The 15,732-nt window shown below is 42.4% G+C and overlaps 1 protein-coding gene across 1 annotated transcript in view; it reads right to left on the bottom strand.

The window, feature by feature from the left end:
• RYR3 (ryanodine receptor 3) overlaps nucleotides 1-15,732 on the bottom strand; it is a 386,865-nt gene that overhangs the window by 289,731 nt on the left and 81,402 nt on the right. The window contains exons 8-9 of the mRNA XM_068992826.1: nucleotides 13,231-13,305; nucleotides 10,321-10,477 (exon numbers count right to left, since the gene is read on the bottom strand). Coding sequence (XP_068848927.1) covers nucleotides 10,321-10,477; nucleotides 13,231-13,305 — 232 coding nt within the window. The remainder of the gene's footprint in view (nucleotides 1-10,320; nucleotides 10,478-13,230; nucleotides 13,306-15,732) is intronic.

The following is a 15,732-nucleotide window of genomic DNA, read 5'->3' as shown; positions in this document are numbered from 1 at the left end:
CTGTTTCCTCTGCTTGTGCCAACCTTACTCTCATTCTTAATGATGGAATGACAGGAACATAGGCATCGAGCTCTTTCCATGTACGAGGCAGTGCTCTCAGTTTGTTACATGTGCCAGCACTCCATAATGGCCTCTGATGTAGCTACAAATATTCCAGTTTTACAGAGGAGAAAATGAAGGAACAGAGAAACAAACAGCTTGTCCACAGTCACTCAAGAAGTAGTGAAAGAGGAAGAGGTAAACCAGGAAGTCTGATTCCAGAGACTATGCTTGTCCCTTGGCCCCAAACTCCTACTCACCCTTCAATACCCTGCTCAGGTGTCACCTTCTTTGTGAAGGCAGAGTTAGTCTCTCCTGCTGTATTTCTCCAGCAGAGTCTCATTCCTCTATTGAGTACTTAACAAATCATAATGTAAATATGCTTGTTTATATGATGTTTCCTTTTGCCAGGCTATGAGAATGAAGGGTTTGAGCCAGATGATTGTTAGTTTTGGATTCCTAATGCATAGCTGCAGTCCATGGGGTCACAAAGAGTCAGACACGACTTAGCAATGGAACAACAATGCAGAGAGTCCAGCACCTATCAATTATTTAACAAACATATGTTGAAGGAACAAATGTATACAACTGAGTCATTTTTCTTTCAAATGTGTATTTTTTCATTTTGGCTCTTCTTTCTTTCCTTCAAACACTCAAAAAAGCAAAATTAGTTATTTTGCACACATTTATAGGATCATTTTGAGCAATAGTAATACACTGTAAGAACCTTCTTATTTTAAGCATATGTTGAAGCACTGGTTGGATTGTTCAAAAGGACATTTCTCAAAATGAACATTTCCAAAGGAAAATATTTCTGATTTTATAACATAGTTGATGGGAAAACAGAATTCGATATTTAAGGATTTATCCACAGGCAAGTGGTCAAGAATGCATTTATTCTATAAAATAATGGATACTTCATTTTCATTAAAAAAAAATCCATAGCTGTACAGACATTCAACCAATAGATGTAATTAAAATATGTCAAAGGTCTCATCTCTAGCTTATTCCCTAACCAAAGACAATGCAGCAAAGTAAAAATATTATTCACTACAACTGTTAAATATGAATAATTACGGTGATTACCAAGAGCTCATAGTTAAAATAGCACATATTCCCCAATGATGAGTGACTATGATCATTTCACTTGTTTTATCACTTTTCATTAATTTAAATATGACTTTGCCAAAATAAAATAAATACTAAGATTTGTTTTTTTAGAGTCTCTAAAATAAATGGATCATTATTGATAATAGAATGGACTGTCTCTCTGTGTCTTTGCTTTTGCAAAACAGCATCAACTCCCAAAGTTTCATGGCCAGCATTGTTAGGACTGCTTCTAATTTAAAGAAAAATAGGAGCAACAAAAATGAAAACCAAAACATACAAACAACCCAACGCCAAAGCCAACTCTACCCAAAACTACACAACAATGACACAGCTTAAAGAAATGAGAGCATCCTGAGACAGAGAAGCTGGACTTGGCTGATCACAGGTGGGTGAGCTTCTGACTCAAGTCATGAACTAATGCTCTACCCTCTGTCTTCATTTGAATGTGGCCCAGATGTATTTACTCTATGGCTGGAACCTTCCTCTATGGAATCTTCCTATGGGAACCTTCCCACATGATAGGGCTCTTTTGATCACTCCCTTCAGTAACTCCCCAATTCCTACAGAATACAATTCTCACCTCTAAAGTTCTTATATGCCACATGCTTTAACCAAACTGGACTATGTTTGTGTGCCATACCAAGCATTCCCTCCCGCAGGGCCTCTACTGACATGACACTCCTTGCTTGGAAGGCCTCTACTTCGTCTCTGCATTTTTACATCTTATCCATCAGCCTTTCCCAGATCCAACTGCGCATGTCCTCTGATTTCAGGGCACCTCCCTTACTCTCTCTCAAGGCTCTTTACCTTCTTCTGTGATAGGAATCTTTTGCTGGTAGACTTCCTGTCTCCTGCCTCGTTGGAAATCCTCCAAGGGCAAGACAGGTTTGTTGGTCTTTACATTTCATACTAAGCTCTGCTAGGCTGCAAATAATTTGTTTTTGTTTTACTGGTCAGTGGGCATCAATTTATCTGTGTTTGTGCCTCAACCTTTCATATCTTAGATGATGAGTGGATTCTAAGCAGAAACAGGTTACTTGGCCCTAACGATGTTTTGAAGAATAATCATCATCATTCCTTGTCTCCACTGAGAGTTTATAAGGAAATGGTTGTGACCACATAATAATTGTCACAAAAACATGTATTTAGTTTAGATGATAAGTTGCTGCTCTCCAGATTGACTTAAAATTTCTGGGACAAAAAAGGTAACTGGAACGAGTATTTAATGCCTACTTTGAGCAAAGCATTTTTGCCAAGTACTTTATAATGACAATACCATCATGAATTTACCAAGGGCCTACACAGTGATATGTATTATTCATGACATTTTAAAAACATTTTCTCTAAACCTTTCACTGGACCTGCTGTTTTTATTTCTCCTACTTTATAGATGATAAAACTGAGGCTTGCAGAGTTGGAGCAATTTGTTCAAAGCCCTATAGCTCGTAAGTAATGAAAGGGAATGCAAAACCAAGTGTAAATCCAAAGCCTGTTGGTCATTTGAAGATAATTTGTTGAATGGTAACCATCAGCACAGTTAAGCATTGATTCTATTAATGTTTTAGGTATTAGGATGCTGTGACAAAGAAGTTGAAAATATATGTTATTCTTTTATGAAAAATAACTCTGGGTTCTAACGTCTAAGCTTTAAGAGTCACACACACAAACCACTAATGGCAACAAAGTGATAGAGTTCATACTGAAGGTGCAACTGGAATTTGGAAGAGAGAAAAATCCACCGTGCCTGGGGACTTCAGGAGGCTTTCATACCAATTGCTGCTTGATGTGAGCATGGCTAGGGGAAAGAGGAGACATGAGGAATATGGAAGGGGACTACACTGTAGTAAGATAGGAGTAGTGTGGCAGGAAGAGTGATGAAGTCCAGAAAAGACCTGAACAACAAGGACTGACTTTATCCTACAGGTGCATGCTTCTCAAACTCACGCTGTTCACAGACTTGCTGCAGGAAGAGGACTTCCAACAGGACCGTATTTTCTTTCAGGAGGGAAAGGGAATCTTAGGATAGTATGAACTAGATTGTTATGAGTCTTACAGTAAAAAAACAAAAAGAAGAACAAAAGGAACCAAAACAACCTATTCAGCTGTTTAACGTAAGCATTTTACATCTTTTTCATAAATCATTGTTTGGAACACCTCTTGGGAAAAGCTATTGCAGGTAATGGGAATCCACTGAGAATTTTAAGCAGGGAAAACACAAGGGTTGTATCTTAGAACAACTGTTCCAGCCACAAGGTGAATGATGGGTTGAAAAGAAATGAATACACAGAGACAGACCAGTTTTTGCTATGGTAATAAAAATCGAGCATGATATTTGGAACAGAGTAGGTCCTAATTCATGCTTATTACTTAGATAGGAATTTGTGGAACTTGACATATTTAAGCCACCTATGTCCACAGAGGACAAGAAAGTAGCTTTCCACAGACAGGAAGCAACCAAAAAAGATTCAGAGGAAAAGGAAACATGGGAAGATGGGCCTCATTCATGGATGCTGGGGTCAGCCACCAGTACAGTGCTGGTTAGATCACTGCTTCCTAAAACTCCCAGAACTAACTTTCAGAAATTACCTTTAGACTCACTTTCCCACCAATACAGTCCCCCTCTGAACTTCTGATTTCGAGTGGGAGGTCTTAGAATGGCCTTTAAAAAAGTGCACACTGCAGGACGCTGCTAGGAGCCTGACTGGCCCCAAGGCTGGCTGCAGAGCCTCTGCTGGTGGGAGGCCAAGGACAGCCCTCCGCTGTTTCCAGCATGCTAGAGGAGCAGGCTTGCCTGTCTCATCAGGGAAGGTGCATGTCCTGCACAGGTCACTGTGCTGGGCTCTTTCCTCCATCTTTCTCATCAGTCCCTCTCTACACAATCATCTTCAGGTAAGCAGCACTCCTGACATCTCATGGATAAGGAAACGGTCTCGCAGGTCATCTTCCTGGTCTCACAAGAGTCCTTCAAGACACACTTCTTCACCCCTGTGTTTTGTTTGTTTGTTTTGCTTTTACAATCAGGGACAGGAAGGCTAAACAGCAAAGGCAGAGCTAGGATTCAAACCCAGGTTTCTTCTACTCCAAAGCTCAAGGCTCTTCTTGACTACCTCTCTGTCTGGCCCACTTGAAACAATTAAGACTTGGGAAATTGTCAGTTTAAATGTTTGAAATGCTTTGTAGATTTTATTTAAAATGAAACTGCAGGGACTTCCCTGGCAGTGCAGTGGTTAAGAATCCGCTTGCCAATGCAGGGGGCATGAGTTTGATCCCTGGTCTGGGAAGATCCCACATACCACGGACCAACTAAGCCCGTGTGCCCCACTACTGAGTCTGTGCTCTAGAGCCCGGGAGTGGCAGCTACTGAATTCCACGTGCCTAGAGCCTGTCCTCTGCAAGAAGAGAAGCCACCACAATGGGAAGCCCATGCGTGGCAATGAAGACCTAGCACAGTCAAAAATAAATACTTAAAAAAATAAAAACGGAAACTGCAGGAGGTGGTGGGGTCTGGGGACAACTGAATCTCAAGGTCCATGTTTTGCTCTTTCCCCTTCCCTCCATACTTGCAGAGCAATCAAGGGGACAGGAGCAAACAGCACTATGTCAGCGCCCATGATTTCACAGAGGGATATGCTGTGAACCCGGCTGCCCTCTTGTTTCCGGCGGGACCGCTGAGGTTAAAGAGTAGAAGACGATCCAGTCTACAAGCATGCTTTCTGCACACAGCAGAGACAGCAGTGGGCAGTTTTTAAAGGGAACATCATTTTTGGCCAAGAACACAGATCTCAGGATATAGCAGGCAACATTTGACAAATGTTGACTGAATTGAATTGCTTTTACCCACTGAGAAAAAACTTCCTCTAATTGAGAACAGTGATAGCTGTCTGGCTTTTTGTAATAAAAGAAGCAAAATTTGAGATTCTATCTCAGTCATTCCAGACATATGGTAGAGTCATTAAAAAAATAGCTGAAAAGTGAATGGCTTCATATAATAAGGCTTGCTTTAACATTACTAATTCATCCTTCCCTGAAAGGAAGTGAGTGTTATAAACTGACACGGAGACATAACATCTAAATAGACAGCATTGCTGCGCCAGAGTAAATATTAAATTGCATTACCAAACAATCCTTGGGGAATGGCCTTGCAATGTCAAGACCATGGGAAAATGATGCGAAATCAAGTTCACAGAAATTTGACTTCGATGTTCAAATTAATGAATCTCTCTCCTTGAATGTTTGTGGGGTTGTGCTGTGATTGAAAATGATTACACAATGGCTATAAAATTCTGTGAAGAGGATGGAGGTTAAAGTGGAAAGGATTTCGCTGTACGACCACACTTACGTAACCTTTCAGCGAGTGAAATTCAAACTTACTACACACTCCACACTGTGTGGGGTGCAGAGGTGCAGAAAAGACAGGTGGAAGGATGTGTGCTCCTTGTCACTTAGGGGCTCCCGGTCAAGTGAGTGATGGCTATAATGGAGTCACGAAAAGGGCCCCACTGGAGGAGTGGGGAAAGGCCTTCTTCCCATGAGGGGCACTTGACACTTGTCTGAAGAATGAGGAGGAGTTTGCTGATTATGGTACATGAAGGGTTAAAATGTATTCTAGCTACAGGTTTAGCTGTGAGAAAAGATACCATGTTCAAACACAGTATGTACTTAGTATGTTAGAGCTCAAGGCAAACATGAGCTGGTAGCCAGAGATATTATGGAAGGGTAGGCAGGGGTTGGCTCTTAAAGTCTTCACTGAATTTGTTACAATATTGTTTCTGTTTAATGTTTTTGGGTTTTTGGCTTGGAGGCATGTGAGATCTTAGCTCCCTGACTAAAGATCGACTCCGTACCCTCTGCACTGGAAAGTGAAGTCTTAACCACGGGACTGCCAGGGAAGTCCCCAGGGGTTGGCTCTTAGAGCACCTTGCACGACAGACTTCAAATGAGGTGCAACTAGAATAAGAATTGTGTTCAAGGTTCCACAGAGGGTAGACGGGAGTCAAGGCCAGATCTAGATGACTTGGAAGCCATGCTCTATCTGACACCCTACTCCTTCCAGATTGAGGGGACAGGAGCAAGGCTGTAATTCAGAGCCTCCTAAACCTCCCAGACCTCCACTTTGATTTGGATCCCCTGGTGAAGGAGCGGAATGCGAGCTCTGACCAAGATCCTGTTCCCGCTCAGTCACACAGTTGGCTCAGAGACCACAGTTTGATTCCATTTGAACAAAGCGACACTGCAGCTGATGCTTAACCTTGACCCCTCCCAGTAAGGCTCAGTCATGTCCCTGTCCTGTCCTGTGGGTACAAGAGTCACATGGATACCTGCCATCCTCCTCATAAGGGCATCTTGCTGAGGATGTGAACACACACCTGCAGCTGTCCCCAGGCCCCCGATCATGTAGTCACAGCTGTCATGGGCTAACACAACTTGACAGGAAACATGGGGTTGGAAGCTCATCACTGCCAGTGACTCACAGCCCAACGCCCCCAGTGTCCTCCTAGAAATGTAGGCACCTAAACGGCACTCCTTCCAGGAGTCTCTTTTGTTTTTCAGATTCTCCAGCATACAGAGAAGATCAGATAATCAGATAATCCCCCACTTAATCTGGTTCACAGAGGCACAAAGAACATACTCTCTCTTCCTCTCAGCCTTCCCAGTGAGTCTCCTCAACCCCTGTGCCACCTTTCAGAACCTGGTCCACTATCTCACACAACTTTCTGCCGTCTGCTCCATCACCTAACACCTGGTACAGCCGAGAGCTAGGAAGACAACGCAGCACCTTCCTGCTGTTGAAAACCGGAGCCAACTAATCCCTCTGTTGGGGAACATCACTATTCTCAAGTGAGGGGAAGCAAGTGGAGAGTGTATTTAAGGCAGAGGGCCTGCGCCAAGCATGATAAAAAGACATTTACTGGGACTCCCCTGGTGGTCGGGTAGATAAGAATCCACCTGCCAACGTAGGGGACACGGGTTCGATTCCCGGTCCGGGAAGATTTCACATGTGGGCCAACTACGTAGTGCACTGCAACTAGTGAAGCCCTCGAGCCCATGCTCCTCAACAAGAGAAGCTCCCGCAGTGCAACCAGAGAGGATCCCTCTGCTCATGGCAACTGGAGAAAGCCAGCACATAGCTGTGATGACCCAGTGCAGCCAAAAATAAAATAAAATTTAAAAAGACATTTACTGAGGAGGAGTCTGGAGGCCCAGAGAAATGAAGGCACCTCTAGAGTTCTTCCCCAGGAGCTCTTCAGATTGCTGAGGACAGAACTATGGGCTCCCACATGTTCTTCCTTCCTGTGCAGCTTCGCGGCTAAGATGCCCAATGCCCTGCCCACACAATATCCCAAGGAATCCCGGATCTCCTGGGGAAGCAGCCTTATCTTGATCAGACATGGAGACTAGGACATTTTAATTTCAGTTTCTTTCAAATTAAAATAAAGGTAACTGGGCTGAATACCACTGCACTGAGAGTTATTTAAACCTCTGACACTGTGACACCCATGAGATGCAGGTGCGCTGCCAAGTGCGCTGGACAGTGTGACTCACGGGCGGCTTTCTGTCCAGCCCTGCCATGTGGGCAGCCCCCTGGTACCACGACGGCTTTCAGCCATCCGCTGCTGGCCTCCCTGTGCATGGGAACAGGGGGGAGATAAGCAACGAGTCTTTGGAGGGTAAAATGTGCTCACAGGCCGGAAGTGGTGCCAAGTGAAAGGAGTGTTATGGAGACTCTCTGTGGTGCTCTGTGCCTTTCTGGCTTCCCACAGAGGCCACAGCACAGTGCCGAGCCATGCTCCGTGAGGCTGAGCCAAGAAAGGAATGGAAGGGAAGAGTCCCCTTGGAACAGGATCCTGCCAGCTGCCTGGAAGGCCACCCGACTTTTCTGCTGTCACAAGAGAAGCCTCTTTCTGCAATGGTAAAGGTCTCCAAGTCGGGGTTTATCCAGGGCTGAGAAGACCGGGATGGAATGCTCGAAGAGGGAACAAGCCAAGCTGGCATTCTTAGGCATTTCCTTGGTCATCGGCCACGATGAGTCACTTCTTATCTTCTGCCTCTCTCTGGCTTCCCCTGCCTGCCCTCCCTCCACATCCCACATCCGAGCTGTCTCTCAGGGAAGAATGGGAAGACTCCTCTCTGCTGTTAGAACTTTCCTGTTGTTTTGTTTCGCTGCTCCTTTTAGCCAACTGCAGTGCCCTAACTCATGGAAATGGCAACCCACTCCAGTATTCTTGCCTGGAGAATCCCATGGACAGAGGGGCCTGGTGGGCTACAGTCCATGGGTCTCAAAGAGTCGGACACGACTGAGCGACTCTGGGTAACTCATTTCCTGAAGGTAAAAATGTTTTACTCCATGGTCATAAACTTGAATTTAAAATCCTTCTTGTGAGGGGAATCTTAAAAAAATAAAAGTGACGGTAACATAAACGGAGATGTGTTCTGAGAACCCGAATGGAGTCAAGGAGCTAACGCACCATTAGAAGAGAAGCAGAGAGAAGAGATGCTTGAACGAAATTTAGGGCAGAAAACTCTCTTTTTTTTTTTTTTGGCCACATTACACAGCATGTGGGATATTTTTCCCTGATCAGGCATCAAACCCTTGCCTTTGTGCTGGAAGCTCGGAGTCTTAACCACTGTACTACCAGGGAAGTCCCAGGAAGCTCTCATTTCTTCATCTTTGAACGATGGGTGCAGGAAAGCCTAACTCTGATAGAGGGTAACTAGGGCAGAAAAACCTCTAAGCCAAAGAGATTCTCTGCCTCAAATATTTTAGGGCCGTAAGAGAGGGGAAAAGGAGTCTGACCCTCTGCTTCAAGGAAGGTGGTGCTGAAAAACTGGCCTCTTCTGATTCATTATGAAACAGAGATGTCCCCATGGAAATTCAGCTGTCAGCCTGACACCAAGTCCTATACGAACGGAATCGTCAATAACCCTTTATGGAAATTGTGTTGAGAACACAGATCAAGATCTGTGTCTGGAAAGGAGCAAAGAAGAGTGAAGCTAGAGATGAAGCTCCCAATGGAGATGCTGAGCCTCTTAGAAAGTGTGGGCTGCTATAACTATGGATACACTGTGCAGAGCCTGTCTCATGCTTGGGTGCTCTTTCCAGAACAATCCTAAAGTGACAGAGCATCAAACTTTCCATCAGGAGCTGGCTCAGCGTGTGATTCTGACCATCCAGCTAGATCAGACTCTGAGTGACACAGAGTCAAAACTTGGCTGACTGTTAAAGACAGAAGTTTAAAAAAAACATTTCTCTCTCTACACATCAAATGGCAAATCTACGTGTTTGGGGTTAACCTAGCTACCACAGAATGTGCTCTTTGCAGAGGCAGGCGAGGCACAGTGGAGCTAAGAGATCTGCAGAAAACACATGACGAGGAAAAGGAACTAGTAATTCTGTATAATACGAATAACTGCAAGACGATGCCATGTCCAGAATTAAGCCTCCTCTGCATCTCTGAGAGAAATTAATTCTTTGATTTAAATAAACATAACACTGGAACTCATGCCTCCACGTTATCTTTGCTGTATGGGAGCGAAGCAATAAGACTTTAGTGAAAGGGAAGTTGCTCAGTCGTGTCTGACTCTTTCCAACCCCATGGACTGTAGCCCACCAGGCTCCTCTGTCCATGGGGTTGTCCAGGCAAGAGTACTGGAGTGGGGTGCCATTTCCTTCTCCAGGGATCTTCCTGACCCAGGGATTGAACCCAGGTCTCCTGCATTGCAGGCAGACGCTTTACCACCTGAGCCACCAGGGGAGGACTTAAAAATATTAAAAACAATTCAGAACATATTAAGCAACAATAACATTTTCCAGTAGCCCCAGAGCAACCCTGTCCATTCCCGTGATCCTTTTTAATTTTTAATTTTTATTTTTACTTTATTTTACTTTACAGTACTGTATTGGTTTAGCCATACACTGACATGAATCCACCAGATCCTTTTGTTTTTTAGGGCTTTCCACTTTCCATTCAAGCCTTTCTCTCTTAAGACTTCAGTCTTCATCCAGGGTACACATTCCTCTACGAATTCAATTTAAAAGATAAAAGAACAAAGTATTTATCACTGGTCTAATTTCCAATTCCGTTTTGTTCCAGCCTGTTTTCTTTGCAGTCGTAGTTCTACCTGGAGGTTTCAGAGCTTTCACTTTGAGAATAAAGTCAAAATCCACCTCACCTTGGATGCTCGAAAAGAGAAGGCTGTGGACTTGGTGTCTGACTTTCCCCGGTCTTGCAGGATAAGGCCCTGGTCTTCTGTCAAGGCCAGGTAGTGGCCCGTGGTGAGATGCCGGAGGCGGAAAGCCTGTCCCCATCTGATGTTACTGCCACTCCAGCTGGACAGATGAAAGAGAGAAGAAATTGAATTTACACAAAAAATAGGCCTTTTTCAATATTTACCCTGCGCATTTTTACATATGGTCTGACTCAGTACCCTTCAACGGTACATCCCCTGACTCCTGGCTTGCTCCAGGATTGTGTATCTGCCTACAGCTCATCACTTCTCAGTCTTCTGGCTAAGATCAAGTGTCTACAACTCAGCATGGCATTCTCCTGTGAGCTCTCTTCTAACCTTTAAGATCACCAACAAGGAACATGGCCCTCTGGGCAGGTCCGTGGTTTAATGTAACTGGAAGTTCCAAGCTTCCAATTTTTCCTTCATTTCACTGAAACGTCCTGATGCCAAAAATCACACACAAAAAATGAGAAGCCCGCTTTTGAAGAGAAACTTGTTTCTGGGGAAGTGAGGCATTTCCAAATGCATGGTCTCCACTCGAGTATTTTACTACCTCCACTAATTTGAAAAGACATATGCACCCCTACGTTCATTGCAGCATTATTCATAATAGCCAAGACATGGGAGCAACCTAAGTGTTCATCATTAAAAAAGAAAATGTGGCATATATGCATACACAATGGAATAGTATTGTCATAAAAAAGAATGAAACCGTGCCATTTGTGATAACATGGACGGATCTTGAGGGTACTATCTAAGTGAAGTAAATCAGACAGTAAGACAGATGCCATATACTCTCACTCATATGTGGCATCTGAAAAACAAAGCAAACGAGCGAACAAAACAACACAGAATTCACAGAAACAGAACAGACTGGTGGTTGTCAGAGAGAAGGGAGGCTGGGGAGGTGGGAGAAATGGTTAAAGGGGATCAAGAGGTACAAACTTCTAGTTATAAAATAAATAAGTCATGGGGATGTATGTAAGGTACAGCATGGTAGTAATATACATATTTTAGAATATATATAGTAAATAATACATATATACTATATATAGTAATAATAATATATATACATTATTGACTATCATCACAATTTGAAAGTTGCTAAGAAAGTAAGTCTTAAGAGCTCTTATTGCTAGAAAAATTGCAATTCTGTAGTGGTGACATATAATAACTAAACTTACTTCAATAGTCATTTTGCAATGTAAACAAATGTCAAATCATTATACTGTACACATAAAACTAATACTTTATGTCAATCCTACTTTAATAATGAAAAGAATCCTCTCTTCAAGAGAAATAAGAATATTTATGCTATTTATACTCACCAGGGAGAGACAAATAATAAACAAACAAACATAGATAAGTAAATATTGTGGAATGTTACAAGATGTTAAATTTCATGGGAAAAAGTAAAGCAGAATAAGATGACTGAGATAAGTGAGAGTCCATGCTGAATGGGTTGTAGAACCATATGGTCCTACATCAAAAGGCTGGCATTCAATAAAAGTCATGGTAAGTGCTAGGGCAGAAATTATTCTCAGAATAATCTGTATCTAATTATATTTTCAGTTAGAACAAAATGTTTCAGAAATACATGTATCAATTTTTAAAATGACTCTCCCCTTGATCTAATTCTTTGGAGTACCAAAGAATCAAATTACACTAATAGAAGCATTAAATTCTTCATGTTTAAGACTCTGGGGAAATAAAGAACCATAACTGGAACTATATATACATACTTATTTTTAATAAAGTTCATTAAACAAGAACCAACCCGTAATATCCTGAAAAAAACAGAGTATGTTGCTATAAAAACTTCGGCAGGATTGAAAGAGAATATAAATGCCACAAGCCAGCTAACAAGTGGGTACTCCTTAGGACACCGTACTCTTTGGGTCAGCCTCTTCTAGAGTTCCTCAATAAAAAAAAAAATGAATGTACCTGTATTTGTGTGTAAGAGAAATTCTAATATTTTCTCCTGATCGCCAATGGATTATCTTGAGGACCCCTTGGAGGCATATACACCCCCACCCACTAGAGATTTTATTTTGAACATGTGTTCAGGGAGATATGGAACAGAGAGCTAGAGGGAAAGGCAGAGAAAGAAAACAAAAAATGGCCACACTGACCCTCTGCTCTCACCCCGAGCAGTTTAGCTTTAGCCTAACTTGTGATCCTGCTCAGCAAAAGAAAGGTCCAGAGCTTAACTGAACTCCCCTGCAGTAGAGATGCCATGTTTTACTCAAGTACCTGTCTCCAAAGTCTGGGTGTCCTGTTCCTTCCATCCAGTTGTTTCTGACAAGTTCTGGTAAATATGGTTTTCTTCAGACCTACATGTCCAGTGATGTTTTAGTCTTCCCTACCTCATGCCATCACAGCCACCACTCTGTCAATTAAAGCTAACTTTGCTTTGGAGCCAACAAGGCTACCGGGAGGAGGAAGACTCACTTGGGTTCCAGAGAATCTATTTAAGAAAATAAATGGGAGAAGAGCTTCCATGGCTTTCGGTGGACATGTCTATGCTTGCCTTTTATAACACAGCCACTGCAAGGGTAGCAGGAGCTGCGGGCTTGGATCAAGCAATAGAGCCTGCTAACTTCAGAGTCAAAGCAGAAGACTTGGAAATCATGTGTGTGCGTGCGTGCACACGCACACATGTGTGTGCACTGTGCTTTAAAAACAAAACCAAAAGTCACAGACATTTCAGAATTTACCTCTGCCAAGTAACTTCTGAGAGTTTGCCAGCTAATGTAGAACAAATATAACATTTAAGACAATGGGTTGTCCTTGGCGAGGGGGGGCGGGGGGGGAACCAATCTTGAAAAGAATGCAACCCCGAAGCTCCATTACCTTATCCGAAGGGGTTCCACTCTCCATAGCGATCTGGCTCTCGTGCCAGCTCCCCCAGCTTCATAGTATATCCTCCTGTGAAAAGAGGTGGAGATTAGAGCCTCCGCGCGTGATGTTGATCAGCACTGGGCAGGGGACAGCTCCCTGCAGAGGCTGCTCAGAACACGCTATATTTCTCAGGACTCAGTAAGCAAAATGAGAAACAAACCTCAAAGAAAGACACAATTTCCTATTCTCTCTTAAAAGGGAAAAAAGGTGCTAAAGGGGAAGGAAATGCTCACCACATACATGTCGTGGACACTCATGGACTGTCATGTGTACAGTGAAAGGACTGTCTCCATTTCTACATCAGGAGTCAAAACAGTCCAGTCACATATCATCAGATCAAGTACTGAATGCTCCGTTTCGTTCACTCCGTCTCGTTTTGTTCAGCTCCCTGATGCAGTTTCATATCTTTAGAAAATGTATCTGTACTTGTAAAACACATGCGTAAAACACATGCAGTACAGGGTGAACTCATTTCCATTGTTCTAGGAAGCTGGGGACAAAGCTTTATGCTCAGCTACTGTGGTGTTCAGGGTTTTATTACTATACTGCTGTTCCCTTTCCTGCATTAACAATCATCTTTTAAAGTGTTTTTAACTAAAATTTTTATTTTGGAATAATTGTAGATTTATAAAAATGTTGCAAAGATAGTCCAGAAAGCGTCTGTAAAGTCTCACTCAGGTTCCTTTATAGCTATCATCTTACAATAGGAAGTAGAGTTGTCAGAACTAAGAAACCTACATTGGCTCATCATTGCTAATTTAACTCAAGACTTTATTTCGATTTTACCAGTTTTTCTATTAATTTTGTTTCCTGTTCCAGAGTCCCATCCTGGGTGTCACATTGCATTTAGTTGTTATGTTTTCCCTGTTTCTTTTGGTCTCTTAGAGTTTCTTAGTATTTTCTTGTTTTTCATGCCTTTGCCAGGTTTGAAGAGCACAAGTCAGCCTTTTTGTAAAAATGGGTTTGTCTATCTGATGGTTAGCAAAGTCTATTTTTAAAAATCTGTACAATAGGGACCAACTTATCCATATCAGATTATGAGAAATTAAATGAACTATCCTTGTTTAAAGGTATGTCTCATGAATAGTGGTCCCTGATTTCCGGGCATACTATATCCAGATACTTTCTGAGAATCTGTGACTTGAGATCAAGATTGATCATTTAACTTCATTTAATTTCACTAATTTGAAAAGATGCCTCTACTGTAGAAGATTTGAACGTATCACTACTGAATGACTCAAACCCCAGGAGAATCTTGACCTATGTCTTGAGACAACAGTTAATTAACAGAGGGGAAGAGGAAAAGTGCAGTAATTATTTCTTTCTCCCAGGAAGTAATATAATTATGAGTTGGTTACAAATATTAATTTTGGGTGTCAGGTAGACCTAAATTTGAAGCTATTAGTTTTATGAAATTGCCAAGTTCTTTCAAATCTCTGTGCATCAGCTTTCTTCTCTGTAAAATGAACCTAATAGGCTATTTACATCAAGGAATGGTTGTGAGCATTTAATGTGGTTTCCTTAAAGTAATGTACTCTGCATAGAAGTTAAATAAGCAGGGTGACCATATACAGCCTTGACGTACTCCTTTTCCTATTTGGAACCAGCCTGTTGTTCCATGTCCAGTTCTAACTGTTGCTTCCTGACCTGCACACAGATTTCTCAAGAGGCAGGTTAGGTGGTCTGGTATTCCCATCTCTTGAAGAATTTTCCACAGTTTACTGTGATCCACTCAGTCAAAGGCTTTGGCATAGTCAATAAAGCAGAAATAGATGTTTTTCTGAAACTCTCTTGCCTTTTCCATGATCCAGCAGATGTTGGCAATTTGATCTCTGGTTCCTCTGCCTTTTCTAAAACCAGCTTGAACATAAAGAAGTTCACAGTTCACGTATTGCTGAAGCCTGGTTTGGAGAATTTTGAGCATTCCTTTACTCGCATGTGAGATGAGTGCAATTGTGCAGTAGTTTGAGCATTCTTTGGCATTGCCTTTCTTTGTGATTGGAATGGAAACTGACCTTTTCCAGTTCTGTGGCCACTGCTGAGTTTTCCAAACTTGCTGGCAGATTGAGTGCAGCACTTTCACAGCATCATCTTTCAGGATTTGAAACAGCTCAACTGGAATTCTATCATCTCCACTAGCTTTGTTCGTAGTGATGCTTTCTAAGGCCTACTTGACTTCACTTGCCAAGATGTCTGGCTCTAGATTAGTGATCACATCATCATGATTATCTGGGTCGTGAAGATCTTTTTTGTACCTGCTGTGTATTCTTGCCACCTCTTCTTAATATCTTCTGCTTCTGTTAGGTCCAGACCATTTCTGTCCTTTATCGAGCCCATCTTTGCATGAAACGTTCCCTTGGTATCTCTAATTTTCTTGAAGAGATCTCTAGTCTTCCCCATTCTGTTGTTTTCCTCTATGTCTTTGCATTGATTGCTGAAGAAGGCTTTCTTATC

Source organism: Capricornis sumatraensis, chromosome 2, assembly GCF_032405125.1.
Source record: "Capricornis sumatraensis isolate serow.1 chromosome 2, serow.2, whole genome shotgun sequence".
Lineage (NCBI taxonomy): Eukaryota > Metazoa > Chordata > Mammalia > Artiodactyla > Bovidae > Capricornis > Capricornis sumatraensis.
Note: the sequence above shows the minus strand (reverse complement) of the source record. Positions and strands in the feature narration are given on the sequence as shown.